This window comes from Acanthopagrus latus, chromosome 11 (assembly GCF_904848185.1).
Source record: "Acanthopagrus latus isolate v.2019 chromosome 11, fAcaLat1.1, whole genome shotgun sequence".
Classification (NCBI taxonomy): Eukaryota; Metazoa; Chordata; class Actinopteri; order Spariformes; family Sparidae; genus Acanthopagrus; species Acanthopagrus latus.
Genome location: NC_051049.1, coordinates 13,753,382 through 13,770,620, shown reverse-complemented (window position 1 = coordinate 13,770,620; position 17,239 = coordinate 13,753,382). Strand labels below are relative to the sequence as shown.

At 43.1% G+C, this 17,239-nt stretch overlaps 1 protein-coding gene across 14 annotated transcripts in view; it reads right to left on the bottom strand.

Moving 5' to 3' along the window:
- The window catches only part of elavl4 (ELAV like neuron-specific RNA binding protein 4), an 84,549-nt gene that overhangs the window by 55,017 nt on the left and 12,293 nt on the right, over positions 1 to 17,239 (bottom strand). For 3 of the 14 annotated variants that reach the window (XM_037115624.1, XM_037115623.1, XM_037115625.1), the window contains exons 1-3: positions 7,626 to 8,299; positions 7,251 to 7,425; positions 5,643 to 5,768 (exon numbers count right to left, since the gene is read on the bottom strand). The exons of 4 other annotated variants lie outside the window; for them this stretch is intronic. In XM_037115624.1, the coding sequence (XP_036971519.1) occupies positions 5,643 to 5,768; positions 7,251 to 7,425; positions 7,626 to 7,744 (420 nt within the window). In that variant the 5' untranslated portion in view covers positions 7,745 to 8,299. 7 more of the 14 variants (XM_037115627.1, XM_037115628.1, XM_037115621.1 and 4 more) reach the window with 6 other exon arrangements.

The following is a 17,239-nucleotide window of genomic DNA, read 5'->3' as shown; positions in this document are numbered from 1 at the left end:
ACAAACAGCGTCATTATCAGAATTACCATCACTGTGGACTGATAACTGCCAGGCGGTTTAGGTGGTTGGCTATCTCTGGTTTCACGTGTGCAATGTAAAAAAAGGCGGACCAAACCATCGAAGCAAGAGAGAATACTCAGGTATTATCGACCTCCTTGCCTGCATTTTCTCAAATAAATTCACGAGGAGATAGCTTTTCCTTTCAGATGCAGTCTGTCAGCCACAGCATTATCATCTTTATGCCCTGATCATTATGAGTCACTGACCAGAACTGACTTGCAGATGGACCTTCTATATCCCCTCTCCAGCCTGCCACAGGATTTTCCTGCGTCGTGGCAAATCGCATGGAGCAAGATCAGCCTTTTTTCTCCCTTTGTTGGTGTTGCTACTGATGAGATAAGGCAGACTCGAGGCTGTCGTGTGGGATGCTGTGTTTGTAGGCCCTAATGTGTCTATTACCAACCACAATGGTGCCATTTTGTAGCATGTTCAGTTGCATGTTCAATCTATAATTCATCCGGCTACAGAAAAATATAAATGTTTAATATGTCAGAGGCGGCGGGGCCTGTCGAAAGTGTGACCTTGAAATGTCCTTTAAACATCACACAGCAACAGAACTGGGGCCAGTTAAGCTGCCAAAGACAAACAACAGGCACACAGACACAGACACAGACACACACACACACACACACACACACACACACACAGCCTGTCTGCCTGCTGATGCTTTCCACTGCTTTCTGTTCCCTTTTTTCCTGGGATGCAAAATGTAGATGAGACGAGTCAGCCGCTTGTGCACAGTCTCAGGAGGAACTGCCACTCAAATCCAAACATCTGTATGAATACCAAAACACACAGGGTACAGTGGAGGATGAGAGAAAGAGAGGGAGGAAGGAAGGCAAAGAGAGAAAACAAGGGAGAGAGAGAGAGAGAGAGAGAGAGAGAGAGAGAGAGAGAGAGAGGATCGAGAAAGAATGAGCAGTAAAGTAGCTAAGAAAGCCAGTGTTCCTCTCTCCTTCTGTATCTTTGACTGAACAAAGAGCTATATACACATGAATACCTCTTTCCTCCCACTGTATTTTCCATCGGGATATTTATTCTGAAAAGCAGCGATGCACAACAAGGGCTCGGTCCTGTGTTTGCTAGTGGGCTGAGGCGCTAACACTCCCCAGCTGATTATGTGTCTGTCTGTAGCAGTTTGAGCTGCTGCCAAAGGAATTAGGTCTAGTATTTGTGAATGCTGCTCCCCTCACAGCAGAATGCCTTACCATGCCTCTCAGATTCCTAGCTTTTTAAAATGAGAGGGGGGAAAAAAAAAACATTTTAAATAAATGAAGGAAATCACTGTGGAAGCCTATTAAATTTTCAACGTGACCGTTTTGTGAGTCTTCATGTGTGTTTAGGCTTCACACAAAAGGAATATTTAAAAACCAAAGCGTGCTAATTGGGACAGAGATTGTTACAGCAGCTTCTTATTCAAACAGGCTTTTGGCTCATTAACTGCTTCCATCCAGCTTTTGTTTAAAGAAAAGTGGAAAAGACATTTAGAGACAATATAATATTTTGCAATATCCGTACAGACACTGTACCACAAAAATACTGACAGTCTTCATAATGCACAAAATGTGCCAAAGCAATGGCAAAACCTCTTAACCAAAGCTTCAAGGCAAAAATGAAAAATGACTGCGTCCTCTTCAGCTTTGTCTCTCAGTAGTGTCATGTCACACACAAAAACAAATCTTTATTTTATTTTATGTCGACCAAACCTTATTTAAGTGTAGATGGAGTTAATCATGTTGGTATTCTGCATTTGCAAGTATTCTGCATGAGAATGTAACTTCTTATCAATGGGGGACCTGATGCCCTTAAAGTGCCCCACGGCAAGAGGGTCCTGGGTTCGAGACCTGGCCTGGGCAGGGCCTTTCTGTGCATGTTCTCCCAGTGTCAGTTTGCGTTCTCTCCAGGTACTCCTGGCTTCCTCCCAGAATCCAAAGACATGCAAAAAGTTAGGTCAATCGGCTCCCCCCATGACCCTGGAAAGGATAAGCGGTTACAGACGAAGGATGGATGCATGGATTGTTCACTTAACAGGTAGAGCCGACTAATATATATTGGTGTGCCGATATTATCGGTATTAGTGTTGTAAGATATCCGCTGATATGAAAACTTTAGAGACTATAATTAAAAAAAACAACTTCTAAAATCCCCTCTGAAGTTTACTGTTTCAGTGCCCACGTGTCAGTTTTGAAAACAAGTTTATTTTTCCTCCATTACATATCTTGTTGGTATGCTGAAGTCTCAAGTCAATTTCTTCTTCGTCACTCTAAAAATAGTGGTTGCCGTCCTGTGTTGGTTTTAAAGCAGTGAGGAAGAGCTGATTTCTGGTGTGTAACGCTAAGCACAGCTAACAGAGCTAATTGGAAAGTAGCAGGGGCCCAATTCCAAATTACGTGGTATCGGATCAGTGCATAGACTGACAGACTCGCATTTCTGATACTGGGATCAGAATCAGAACAACACTAGTTAGTCATATTAAATAGTATTTTGATAATGAATTAATCTGTTTGAGTACATCTTGAGTCAAAAACACTCACAATTCTCTGTTTTCAGCTTCTTAAATGTGGGTATTTTCTAGCTCCTCGATGAAAGTAAATAGAATGTCTTTGGGCCATGAACAAATGGTCTGACGTCACATTGGGCTTTGGGAAACACTGATTGACACAATTTTCTGATATTTTTTAAAACTAAATTACTAATTGAGTAAATAATCAACAGATTAATGCACAATGAAAATAACTGTTAGTTGCAGCCTTAATGTAATCATATCTCTTGCTAACATGTCACCAGTCTTAGCCTTGTTACAATCTGGGATCAAAGTTAATACAGTAAACATGTAATTACAGCTAACTGACTGGTGTCTCAACGTTGATGATCCTTTTATAGGCGCCTGACTGGGCCTGGCCATGTACTTACAGTGAAGGAGTTGACAGGCACGGTATGACATGTGCACGCACACACACTAGTCATTTACTGAATGTGTACACACAAGCTTATCAATTAACAACCACATACATGAAGTATACTGCAAAGACATGAAGCCAAACACATAATATGACCATTTGACATTAAACCACCAATTATGACTACACACAGATTGAAAGGAAATTCTACTCAGCTGGTGTTTACCTCTTTTCCATCTTCATGAAATTCTACCAAAGATATTCTTATGATAAATGCTGGGAAACAATGCTTTCAGGGTCAAACCCACAACATGTATGTACTATTTAACACCACCAAAATATATGTACATTTTCTACTCAGTAATACAATTGCAAGCTATCTAATTAGCCACATGCCATTTTGAAAACTCTCTCTACAAGCAAACAAGCACTCTGGGCCCGGGAGAACAGCTTAAAGGAGGTGAAAAACAGGATGCTCAGATACTGTTACTCTGTGATGAATATCTCAACAGTGCACTGGTCTGGGTGGGCTGCCTTAGTCTGTTAGCTGTTGTTTTATCACAGGAGGTCTCAAATGCTCGAGGTATGATCTGGGTTTCAGAGCAGTTTATTTTGCAACAGCTAAATGTGATAAAAACAATAAAGTTATATTTTTACCTTAAATTTTTAGCTCTTGACCTTAACAAATGTTTGCTTGCTCAGTGTCAGGGCGAACCCAAATTATTTTATCCTGCAAACTGAAAAATACTGAGCATAGTTTTATATTTCTACTAACACCATACCAAACGATTCACGGTTTGTTTCCTCTTCATATGATGTGACACACCCACCTACAGTAGACCTGAGAGAGCTGATGTTTGAGCATAGGGACGCAGGGGAAGAAGATTAAGAGGTAATTGTCCTTACGTCTGAACCACTTCTTCTTCTCTCTCACTGTCTGTTTGCTCGGTGTTTAATCAGGCTCCAGTTAACCATGTCACTCTGCATCTCGACACACGTCAGTCGCGTCGCTAATACGCACAAACACACACTGCTCCGATAACACAGACATACAAAACCACTGATGAAGTATTATTGCCCGGCTACTTTTACATCCATCGTCCATCGCTTTCATACTTGATGTCTATGAATTTAATTAATTAATGCTCGGACCTACTATCATGCCATGACTCCGTATCTGAGCACCCATCCTAATCTTATGTTGCTCTGATCTTCACTTACATTAAAATCACTGAGCACACACACTCGGCCGGTGCACTGTAGCTAATAAATTCTTCACACACCCCACCCTATTAGCATTGATGTGTAACCTTGGAGCTCATGGTGTTCTGCCTGAGGGTAATAGAGCCGGTGTGTGTTTGTGTGTGTGAGTGAGTGTGTGAGTGTGTGCGTCGAACGATGGCCTGTCTCTCGCCCAGGTCCCCCACTGGTTCCCATCAGGAGGCTTCATGGTGCGCACTCATATCTAATATCTCCAATACTGATGAACATTCGACTTTTTCACTCCCTGTGTCACTCCTCCCTTTCATGTCTTCTACCCACTGTACATGATAATACTAACCCTCTCTGTATATACAATATAAAACGACACACAATCTTTCTCCGCGTTCACGCTCGTCCTCTCATATCCTCAGCCTTGTGTTCCTTCTATGCCCCTTCATCTATGCACATACACTAACTGGGCTTCTAGCCGCGAGTGTCCAGGGAGACAGCATATGAGCCCGCGTCACCAAACAGGGGAGTCGCCTTCGTTTCAATTTGCATTTTGATTGCGTCCAATGGAAAGAAGCCAGCACGCAAACAATCAAACATTTACTCGCCGACAGATGAATAATGCTTCCACTGTTCTTCATGCAAATGCAAAAAGTGAGTCAGTCCACTTTGTGGTTGGTAAGAGAACCATTTTGAAAAAAACAGATGGACGCGTCGAGAATGCAAAATAATGGTATTGACTCTGTAGCCAGAATGGTGACGCAGTAGCACCAATGAAATAAAACTCTGTCGCACACGACAGGTAAAAGCGACAGAAAGAAAACATATGGCTGCTAGTACTGTCAGTCAACCTCCCGCTCTGTCACTTAGATGTGATGGATGAATGGATAAATGTATGCAAAGTTAAAGTGAGTCTCAGGCAAGCTGGGCAAAGAAGATGACTTAGATCTTAGAACTTCTTATAATATATCTCATACACACACCCATTCTCAGCCAAACAGATTAATTAAGAACACACAGGCGGATTCACTCACACTCGCATGAACAATGGGTATAAACTTAGAGAAGGCACAGCATGACAATGAATTGTAATCCGGGCATGCGTGTAACTCAAACACACCTACTCCATCTTTCTCCAGCTCTGGCACAACACATGGACAGCACAAACTCGCACTGTGTACACAAGCAGCATGACGGATAACATGTCTACTCATATAATTGACAAAGGACTGCTTTGCATACATGAATATAAAATCAACAAAGGTCCAGTTTTCCCGACCATCTTGCATTCAGCATTAACAACGTGCATTCCACCTTTGCTGCAGTACTATACGCAGGTAAATATTTCAGAGTGGTGCAAAGGCAGCAAAAGGGGGGGACACCTACAGCCCTGACTTCAACATAAAATGGGTGCTGTTCCCCCAATTTAACCCTTCCCTCCCTCCGTTCCTCTCCCCAGTCCTTCCTTACCTCTATTAGCATGATATCTGGCTCCGTCCCTCCATCTGCCTCCATGCGTTTTTCATCCTGCCCACAAACCTTCCCAGTCCAGCCCCCTGCTGTATCTGTCTTTGCTGTATGAAGGAACTTCACATTCTGCACAACAAATAGTTCAACAGTATCACTGCATTGCCTGCGCGTAAAGAGTCATACATACTGACTGCAGGTGGTAGTAAATCTACAACTACAACCTGCGCGAGCCTCTGAAGGCAGCATAAAATGACACGATGGTTAACAATGTACCGTGGAGTATAGAGGCAGGCTGCCTGTAGCCTTCTTCCTTACCATCTTAAACCCATTCCACTCCATTTGGGAGACGCCGGCCGATGTCTCACGCTCTCTCCCTCCTCACACAACAGCTACAGCAGTGCCTTAGCAAAGGAAAATCCCCTACTCTCTCTTACTCTCTTCCTTTCTCAGTCGCCTTTGGCACTGTCTCTTTTTATTTTTCTCACTCTGCCTCTCTTCCCGTTTCTGCCTGAGTCTTTAGCGGCGAGCAGAGAGCAGCATACTAGAGGCGTACGGAGCAAGCATCGCCTTCTTCCACAGATGCTGAGAGGAGAATGGGGAGCCTGGATGAGAGAGTGCTGGGCTGCAGCAAGCCTCCCTCCCCTCTCACCGCCCTCCCCTCCCTTCCCCTCCCATCCTCCTCCCCACCACCCAGTCTCCTGCTCAGCTGGAGGGTCAGAGCCCGCCCACTGCCCCCTCCCCACCTCACTCTCCGAGGCTGTGATTGGCTTCTTGGCTTGCCCGTCAGCCCTCAGCCTCACCTCCCCCTCCCTCGGTGTTAACACCTTCGCTCTCTGGCTGGCTCTGAGCCCTCATCGGCACACGCCAGCCTCAGCCTGGTTTGGCAGAGAAAAGGCTTTCTGAATCCCAGCAAAGCAATCAATCGCTGCTGAGGTCTGTGCTTGAGTGAGCCGGGCAGAGCAGCGCGGAGCAGAGCTCTAGGAGAGTGATTGCAGCCTCAGGCACTATGGTAATAGGATGCCTGCACAGCAATGTGTATATAAATTAGCTATTACTGGGTGCATGTTAAAATCCCCTGTACATTTACATGAATGTGTACACAGACCATTTTATTCTCACTTACACACAGACACTCTTTAACACACACACACACACACACACACTTTGTACAGGACTGACTTGTCTGAAAGATATTGCGATGTTTCAGAGAAGTCAGATTATTTTCCATTATTTTTTTTCATACACCCTTTCAAAATAAAATACAATTGTGAGGGACTTTGCTTTCACACACCCCATACTCATATGTGCAGCCAACATACTTAACTCTTTGTGAGTAATTCTAAGTTAGAAAAAAGAAAAGAAAAGAAAAGAAAAAGGGGACGTGTTACGCGGACAGCGGCGGTCGATACGAATACTGTTGGCAAAAACATAAAATCACCAGCCTGCGACGCAACCTGTCTACCTGCTGCGGCACGCGCTATATGGTTAAATTCAAATAGAAGTCCGGCTGGTTGCAGAGATGGAGGAACAACACAGGAACTAGACAAAAAAAAAAAACCCAAACCAAAACAAAACAAAAAACCCGCGAACCTTTTCATATCTACTCACCATGACCATTCTCGTGTCAGGCTGCTGCTTGCTGTTACGGACCGCGTGTGTGTGTCGGAGGTGTCGGCGGGGGCCGGCGAAGTGATCGAGGAGAGTCGGGGATGGAAGTATAGCGGCAGCGTGCCGGAGAGGATGAATGAACCGCGGCGTAGTGAGTCTCACGGAGCCAAAAAAACTACACAGAGCGAGCCCGTGGGTGTCCCGCGCGAGAGAAAGAGGGAGAGAGAGACAGAGGGGAAAACACTCTCCGTCACACCCCGAAAAACAAACAAACTCTGCGAGCAAAGACAATCCACTCAAAGGAGAAGATTCATAGAAAACACCCTTCTACCTTTCCCCCCCCCCAATAAAGCCTTTTATGGAATGTCTAGTCACCCCGCGCGTCGTCTCTCATTGGCCGGGGAGGTGCCGAAGGGGCGGGGCCGCTGGAAGGATGCGAGTGGAGGAGGCAGGCTGCTGTGGTCCACGACTTGAGGAGGAGAGCATCGTGCCATGAGGTGACTTTATGTCCGCGACTGCTCATGATTGTCTAGTCACCTTCCTGTTAACAATTCTGCGAAGCGTCGGCGTCAAGCGCAGCTTCGTATACGCGCCTTCTTTTGTCATCGAGCTCGAGAAAGAAGCAGGTTATCTGCATTGTTGCTGCAGTGCTTTCACAAAAAAGAGCTCATTATGAAGCAGCCTTTAGAGAATTGCTTTTAACTGTGTGCCCCTAAAGTAACAGGGGGAAAGACGAGTAATAACAGACTATCAAATTAATGAAACGCTACTATATTAGGTATTATAAGCTAATCATCACCTCAGATTTACAATGATAAAAAAAAAGAAAAAAAAAGAAGAAGCAGATTCTGCCTTCCTAATGGCAAACCTGACTCCGGCAGATTTCGTCCAGCTGGCCCCTGTCTCTGGCAGACAAGAAGAGGGAGCTCTTGCTTTCTTTAACACAGTTACCTGGCAGGAAGGAATATTTGGCTGTACCTTCACAGCTATAAATGTACACACACACACACACACACACACACACACACACACACACATATTCAGAATGCACCTACTGAAGCGTATGCTGGCCCACACCATACCCTCATCGGCACACACAAGGATATCAACTATATGCACACAGGAAAAATATGCATACGTACACGCTGTCTCGCACATTAAAGCACCTCATGCTGTAGATATATACAGGTAGCTCTTTTCAATAAATGCTCTTATACTTCTAATAGCTCCATGTTGCCAAGGGATCAAAACATCACCAGCCTCCCATCACATGATTGTACCATTTCCTTTTTGTTCAACGCAGCAGTAAGAGGCTGTCAGCAAGACGACCCTAATTCACACGCTGGTTTGTTTCAACTGGCTTTCAGCTGAGTGAGCTCTGGCTGAGATAATGTGACTACTGTACCTCCATTAAGCTCAAAGGGATTTCTTTGCTCCAACCACTTCGAGACATATCATTCTATAGGATCAAACACTGTTTACATCGGCGAGTCTGGGTCTGCTGGGGACCAGGGGCAAAAATTCTCAGGGGGCCATTCTAACTAGTGTTCATCAACATTATGTTAGAAATATTGTGACACTCCTGAAAAATGCCCAAAATCAAAATATTTTTCTTCTGTCCAGAGCTCAACATTTTTTAATATAGATAAATATAGACTAGTTCAAACCCAAATTAACGGCTAAAAAACTTCAATAGTGTCACATTATAAATAACCCATATTATAAGGCCAGTGATCGTCAACACATAAAGCAGTGGTTTTGAGGCAGCAGTGGTGAACAGTATAGTGGCTTTATGGGAGGTTCAAAGGGATTTATAGTTGTTAACTCAAAATGGACCAATATGAGTGTCTATTAGGGGCCCCTTCTCCCTTTTTTTTTGAGGGGGCCCCAAAATCTGAATGGTTTACCTCTCCAGATGGTGTGCCTCTGGTTTAGATGGTACATTGGCAAGTGACTATAACGTCTGACTAAAAGGGTTTAGAGAATATTTGTAATAATGTTAAGGATGATAGATCTGATATGTTACACTTTTGGGTTTTAATAAAAACTCCAGTCTTGGTTAGTAACATGATCTGTAGATGTACAAATCTGACAAGTAGCCTTGAGCTCTAGAACTAGCTGATTAATTGAGTAGTTGATCAACAGAAATGTAATCTTATTATTTTGATTACTGATTAATTGTTAAGGTCAACCATTACACAAAAAGGCAATCATAATCTGGTTCCAGCATCATGGATTGCTGGTCAGCCAAAACAATTTAACAATGTCACCTTGGGTTCTGAAAGAATTATGATGAGGAAGATTGTATGACATTTTGAATATTCAATGATAAATCAAATAATAATCTTAAAAAAAGATAGCTAGGCCATTGTGAAATTAAGTGCTATATGCAGCCCTACAGGCAGGTTACACTTTGTGAAATATTCATGTTTTGTCACTGCAGAACAGCTGAACACAGCAGCAATCTGACTTTCAGGTCTCCAGCCAGGGCTGGGTGATAAGACCTTAAAAATAATATCACAATATTTATTGGCAATACACAGTATAAACGTTGATATGTTTTAAAAATCTTCTAAAAAGCACTTCATTATTGCAAGGATGGGGCGACAAAATCAAACATACAACATTTTTTGACAAGATAGGCCAAGAACATTGATGACTATTGGCATTTTCACAAAATTACTAACATGATGCGATTTCTGATAAATAAGAACCACTAATGTGGATATAATGACTAAGTCAGAAAAGGCAATTATTAAAAAAGGTAGCACAATCTAATAAGGTCAGAAAATGACATCACTTATTGCACTGCTGCATTTAAAACCAAGAAAAGATGACACGAATGCCATATCAAGAAAAACAACATCCAAAATCATAGCGGATATATAGTTTCATGATAATGATATATATCGTATATGTATCCTGCTGTATATCCAGCAAACCAGTCAGTCACACTCTGCACTTACATGTACTGTATATATTTCAACAAATTTGAATCGTGAATTTCAGCCAGACACTCAAGTAGGTTCACAAATGAGCTCCCAAATGAACAAAGAAAAAAATACTTGCAAGAAGAAGACAAAGTGATCGAAATGATGAGGCCAGCTCTGGCAGACAAAAAGGAAGCAGAGAACTGGAGCACCCGAGTCTCTCCACTCCATCCCTGACCTCTCCACCTGTCTGGTTAGATACAGCTAGCCAGCTAGCCTAGCGGAACCATGTGCCTGACATACTAATGAGAATCCTCACCACGCCTTCAATTAAGCCTGAGCTGTACATGTGCTCTCTCTCTCTCTCTCTCTCTCTCTCTCTCTCACACACACACACACACACACACACACACACACACACACACACACACACACACACACACACAGACATACAGCCCATACACACACAGGAGAAGATGGACCGAACAAGCCGGCTATTGTTTCAGATAGAATAGAATATTCCGGCCCTCACAATCTGGAGATTTGTACCGATCGGGCTGTATATAACACAACCGAGAGAGAGTAATGGAGAATAAAAACACAAAGAAAATTGATTAAAATAGAAGTGCATCATCTATTTTCCCTACATGTGCCTTTGTATCTTAAAGAGCCCAAAGAGCAGAAAGAGGCTGAATTTGCAGTTGAATAGTCGAGGCCACAAACCCACAGATTCCTGTCCATCTTTTATCCTCCAGCTCTGACCTTTGGATTTAATAAAGGCTTTGAGAAACAACCATTCTCCACCTCACTGCCTCTAATATTTTCCTTTCAACCATGTTTCTATTGTTGCATTTTAATTCCCTACTGTAAAGACTGGAACATCAGGATCCAATGACTGTGACTGGCTGTTTTTTTTTTTGTCTTTGTGTGCAGTTAACTTTTAGCTGTTCATACGTAGAGGCAGTAAAATAAAACGCGGAGTGGAAATAGAGAGTGATCATAAAGGACAGTGTTTTGAGGTTGTTTCATCACTCTGCATTATGATCCAAATAACCTTTTCTCTAAATGAGAATATGATTTGAAAGTGAAAACAGTCTCTTGCAGTTTACATGCTCGGCGTGTCATTTCACTAAATTGCTCTACAGGACCATGGTTTATATAAAGCAATGAAAGTGACTGCTACCACTCAGTAAATTAGCTATAAACACAATCTGCTCTTTGCAGTGTGTTGTGTTGCAGAGCGTGTGTGTCTGTGCGTGTGCTTATGATTTACAGACAAATTCCAAAGATGGAACCATGTTGCTGCCATGTCCTCGTTAAGGGTACACACTGTGCATTGTTATTTTGTGTATGGACAGATGGAGGGAGTGGTCGAAATATTCTATCAAGGGCATCCATGCTGAGATACTTTACAGTCTGGATATTGCAACGAAGCTTATTATCTTGTGGATTTTGCCCTTCCCCACTCAGAGTTTATGTCTGTCTGTGAAGAAAATGCAATACAGCACTGGGTAAATGTAAAAATGTCAAAGAAGTAATTACGATAATGAGTTAAATAAAAAAAAAGATTCTTTCTTAACGACTTAAAAAGTTTGTCAGACTTGTGCATGGCGTTGATTGGATGTATTATTTGGCCTTTTAGATGATGACTGATGCTAAATAGTTTTTGAGGAGCTATATGATATTTCTTACCTCTTGTAAAGTTTTGAAAGTTAAAAAGCTTTTGTGGCTTTTACCCAGGAGGGCCGGCCATTCTGCCAGCAACGTGGAACCCCATCTCACTGATTGGCTCTGGCTCAACTCCACACACACACACACACACTTGTGTGCAGGCAAAACGGACAAAAGCACATCACATTTTGTGTTTGTGAAGTGCGTCGCAGCCTGACACTGCGACTGCCACAGACCCCTGAAGTGCGTGTGCTTCAGCCTGCTAATTCAAAGAGCAGAGAGCTGGCTAATTGTCGTGAACTGGTGCTGCCCTCAATTCAGCCCTGCTTCTCCACCCTAAACCCCTCCTAGTCACTGACCATAATGGATTAACTGCAGCTTGGTGTTTTCCCTCTTACTCTCTCCTACTCACTCTCTTACACAAGCTCACGATGCTAGATCTCCGCCACGCCCTGAGGGATGAAAAACGTCTGGCTTTGCTTGATTCTCCCGGTTGGAGTGACTGGATATACCAGTGACATGGCGCTGCTGTACATACACAACAAAACTCTGGCAGCAGCCAACGTGTAGTATCCTGATAACAAGTGTGAAGGAGCGGGTGAAGAATAGCGAGCGCGGTATAGCAGGTTTGAATATGCAGCATGCAGACGGTGATAATTGTGGGCATTCTCGGTTTGAGTGTTGTGAACTCTCAGACGCAGTGTTTCGGCACCTGCCTTATGTTTCCCTCTGCATAATAAGACTTCTATTTAAGGGAGGGGAAGTGAAGATGCCAGCAGAGGTGTGACCTCAAAGTGCGGGAAAGAAAATACCTTGATTATGAGCAAGAGAAGGGAGAACTTGTGTTTTCCAGCAAAACTGTTCTTTGCTATTGCTAGTCAGGTTCAAAACAAATGGATGCAGCCGAGGACATAAGACAGAAAAAAAAACAAAAAAACGTTGTAGCTCGCAATGAGATCAGCTTGTCAGGCCTGCTTGATTTCAATTCAAAATATCACAGCAGCATACGCCGTAAAACAGCCTAATACATTTAATAGTCCAGAACACACTCCTCAGTATGCTGCAGCTTACTTAGGCTCTTTTTGATTTGCCCTTGAAGGATAGATTTAGTTGCTGTATTGAAGTTCTGGCAGTACTAGCATCTTGCTGTGCTACTCAGACTGATGATCGCCTCTTTCTTGGCAGGTGTCCACCCTCTGCCGGTAACAATCAACAAATGAGAATCGCAGCCTTCAACTTGCTTGTCTCCCTGCCCAGCGACAAACTCAGCAGCGCTCAGCCACCAGACAGCTATTAACACAATGCGGCTGTATCCGGACAACGACAGGGCAGTTTGGATTCAGTTGATTTTTGCTGTTTGTTCTCGGTGTTAATACCAGGGGCTCTATTTTCATAAATCAATGGCGCAGGCGGCGTGGATACTGATTTCTTTTTTGGTCATTTCATGGTCAGAGGCACACAGTAAACCTGCATTGCTGTGGTGCGTTCAATCAAATCACCTCTATTCTTTGTCTTCAGAAAACAGGGAGCTCTGTGCCGCAGTGCTCTGACAATTTAGTAATTGAGGGGAGCAGTTGGGAGCAGTTCTGCCACAAAAGCTGCTCGAAAAAAAAAAAAAAAAAAAAAAAGGAAGCTGATGTCCTTTAGCGGGAGGAGCAGAATCACCACAACAGCTCCTTATTCAAAGCAAATGATGTTAAATTATCTTGGGAGGACAGTCAAGTTCACAGCCAGTCGGTGAAATAATAAATGACTGCGGATAAGAAGAAAGTCTGCGAACGCTGGGAAGAAAATCTTGATTCAGCAAGTCAAAGTCTTGCCAACAGAGAGTCTTAAAATTCATCTAGAGAGCAGAAATTATTGCCTACAGACGTAGCTGCAACTATTAATCGATTCATTGCTTAGTTGCCAACTGTTCAACCAGTCGCCAACCATTTTTATAATTGATTAGTCAGTTTAAATGTGAATATTTTCTGCTTTCTTTACCCCTCTATGATAGTAATCTGGATATCTCTGAGTTGAGGGACAAAACAAGACATTTATGGACGTCTTCTAGAGCTTCGAGAAACACTGATTGACATTTCCCACCATTTCCTGACATTTTATAGAACAAACAACCTCAATTAATCAACAGGAAAATAGCAGTTCGTTCCAGCATTTCTCTCACATTTTATTAGCTTCAAATCATCTAGGCCCTGAAAATATGTCCTTTAGTTTGTCGTAAACTCCGCCTCAAATCCTAAATTTAGTCAACAAAATCTAATGATTTGCTCATTATTTCAAAGCAGCGGACATTCATTTACATATTTTTGAGATATCCGGCCACCAAACTCACTAAAAGGGGTGAAATCATGTTGACATCGGAGTGATAATGTAACGTTACAGAGTAATTACAGCTCTGTGCTTTGAGTTCAGCGTTGAGAATCTCTCTTGGAAAAACTAACAACTAAATCCAACTTGACCCTGCCAATCTAGAAAAACGCTAGACTCCACGGAGGGAAAGTGAAGTCTCTAAATGGCACGTTTCTTAACACAAACTGTATTAAATCGACATATTTTGGTCAAATTTAACTAATCTAGTTAAAGCTTTCCTCCTACATCCTTTTCCCTCTGTGTCACTGGGCATGATACACAGTCAGCTTAACCCCTGCCTGTGTCACTCTCCCTGGTAGAGACTCCTCAGATCAGAAATGAATTCTTTATGCTGATCCCGGAACAAGGCTGTGCTGCATTTGTCACAGCCACTTTCTTCCACTTTAACTCAAAGCTGTTTGGTATGGCTGGAGCTTTGCACACTGCAGAGATGTGACAGGGGACTGTTGGGAAGCTCAGGCAGCACACGCTCTGTCTATATCTGAGAAACAGGGAGTGAATACACTGTGCAGTGTATACACAGAGCCCTCTTTTGTAGATTTAATTCGAAATGATACTGAGATTACTGCCTTTATCTGTGTTTTGAGAAATTCAAGAAAACACCATCGATTCACGCTGTAAATAAAAAAAATTGAAAAAATGTGAGGTAGACTAGAATATATGATCTTATTTCGCTCATTTCTTTTAATCCTGAGTTGATGATTTTCTTTATTTTAATAGAAGAGATAATGACGGGTCTTTCGGGCTCCAGCCTAACACAAATGAGAGGTTTGTGGAGGTGCCCAGAGAGGCTTAGCTATGCGTTGGCTGTTGAGTCTGGCATGTGTTCTGGCACTGCGAGAGTATTCTCAACAGGACTCTGGTGGATTAGTGTCCATTTGGACAACAGAGTGGTCCGCAGCTTGGGGTGACATTCAACTTCGACAGGCCAGCAGCTCACACACTGATCATGAAGTTTAGCCGCACTGTTTATTGTCATTGATGTATGGTAAATGTCATCTAATTGTTAATGTTCGGAGAGTCTCAAAGATGATGGGCGTGATGAGCAGGACTGGGAAAGGGGTTTTATGTTTTCCTGTCCTTGAGGTCCTGTGTGTGTGTGTGTGTGTGCGTGTGTGTGTGTGTGTGTGTGTGTGTGTGTGTGTGTGTGTGAAATTAAGCGGTGGGCGTGCTGCAGTGTGGTGGGTCAGTGGATCCCGGGGTATAGCAGTGGGCTTTGGGGGCGGTGGGGATGGCAGCCCTTTTTTTGCATTTGATCCCGGTCGGGGTACATCCATGCTCACAGGGCGACTGCTGTGGTCCATCTGGTGGAGGTTTTAATCACACCCCCCGAGCACCCACACACACACACAGACACACACACACACAAAGCAAACCAAAGGGCTTCCCACTTGAGATTCTTTCGACTGCTACTCCCTTTCAGACCTTATTATTTCCATTATTTATTTCAGTCGTGTCTACAGTCATGTTTCTCCCTGCAGAAATATTTTTCTTCCTTTGCAGAACCTCCGACGCAGACCTCAGGTGGAAAAAAATGCGAGTCTCTGAAACACCACCTGCCATCTTTAATGACGTTTAAAGCCTCATCAAAAAACCCACACACACTATCAGATCTCCGTAAACGGCTGCTACGCTACGGCTTTTGATGAGGAATAACCTTTTGGAAATGAGACGGATCCAGGGTGTTTCACAGGGCTGGCCTACGGTACAGTGGACCAAAAACATGCCCGAGCTGCACGAATCCAGCTCTCCAAATGTCACTTCATGCTTAACCGCCCTTTCTCATGCTTGAGGAAAAAGAGAGTGGGCAATGCACGACAAGAAAAAACTCCACGGGGCTTCAGTTAAAATGCCTACATGCTTAAAGACATGTTTCAATTATTTGAAAAAACATTGAGCTGATTGAGAAGAAGAAATCCTTTAGCAAACATCTCTAGAAAATAATTTTCAACTTTGAAAACAACAACACAAACAGAGAGGTTAATGACATTATTCCTCCCACAGAAGTCTTATAAATTAGCTCACTTTACAGTCTCTAATGTACAGCTCAAGACTCCACGCTGAACCTGCTGTTAGGATTCATTTATTATTAAAGGGAGTAAAGGGTGAGCAGATAATGATGATGCTGTTGCATACCCCCATGTAGAGGAACCATTTACTGCCAGCCTCCCCTTGGACAAAAATAACTGTCGCATTTTCATCAATTTCCGATATCTTATCTTGATATAGCCCTTCTTTCATCAACAGCCTCCTTACTTAAGCTAATCAATTAAAAAAAAAAATCTATCACACGTTTAAAACGACTTTTTTTTCTACACAGACAGTATACAAAGGCCTCCCGGCTAATAGCTACTGTAAGTCGAATGGTCACTCCTCCCCGGCACTAATGCACAGGTCAGCCGTACATCATTTATTCATGGTGACAGCAGATACTTTGCCTCATCCCCGGCAATTAGCGAATCAATAAAAAGGCATCGGCTTCGAAACTATCAATTCTGAGAGGATACCCCCCCCCCCAAAAAAAAGTGTTGTTCATCAACATGCCAGGATCCTCGCCGCAGACAATCACTCAAGTATCAGCAAGCGTTTGTCAGCCCAGCATCAACAGGCGCTGAGCTGACAACGATAAAGCACATTTCCTCACATCGCTGCTCTTAAAATGACCGGAGTCCTCACCTACAAAATGGGCGACTGTTCTGCGTAATATCTCAAATTGGGGGTCTAATCTATAAATGTCATTCTTCTGAAAGGAGACGGTTTTACTGTTCTTTTCGTCAGAAGATATGTGCGCGTGTGTCTTTTGTGAACGAGATGACTGAGCTGAAGCTATCTGACCAAGATTATCAGGCGGGTCAGTAAAGGCCTCGCACTGGCTAATACCTCTTTTTATCAAAATTTATAAGGCTGACATATCTACAGTACAATTCAATATCACTGTCGGTTTTATAATTAATTCACTAAATCTGCACGATCCAATGCATACCTCAGGCTGCTGGTTAAAGCATGGAACGTACT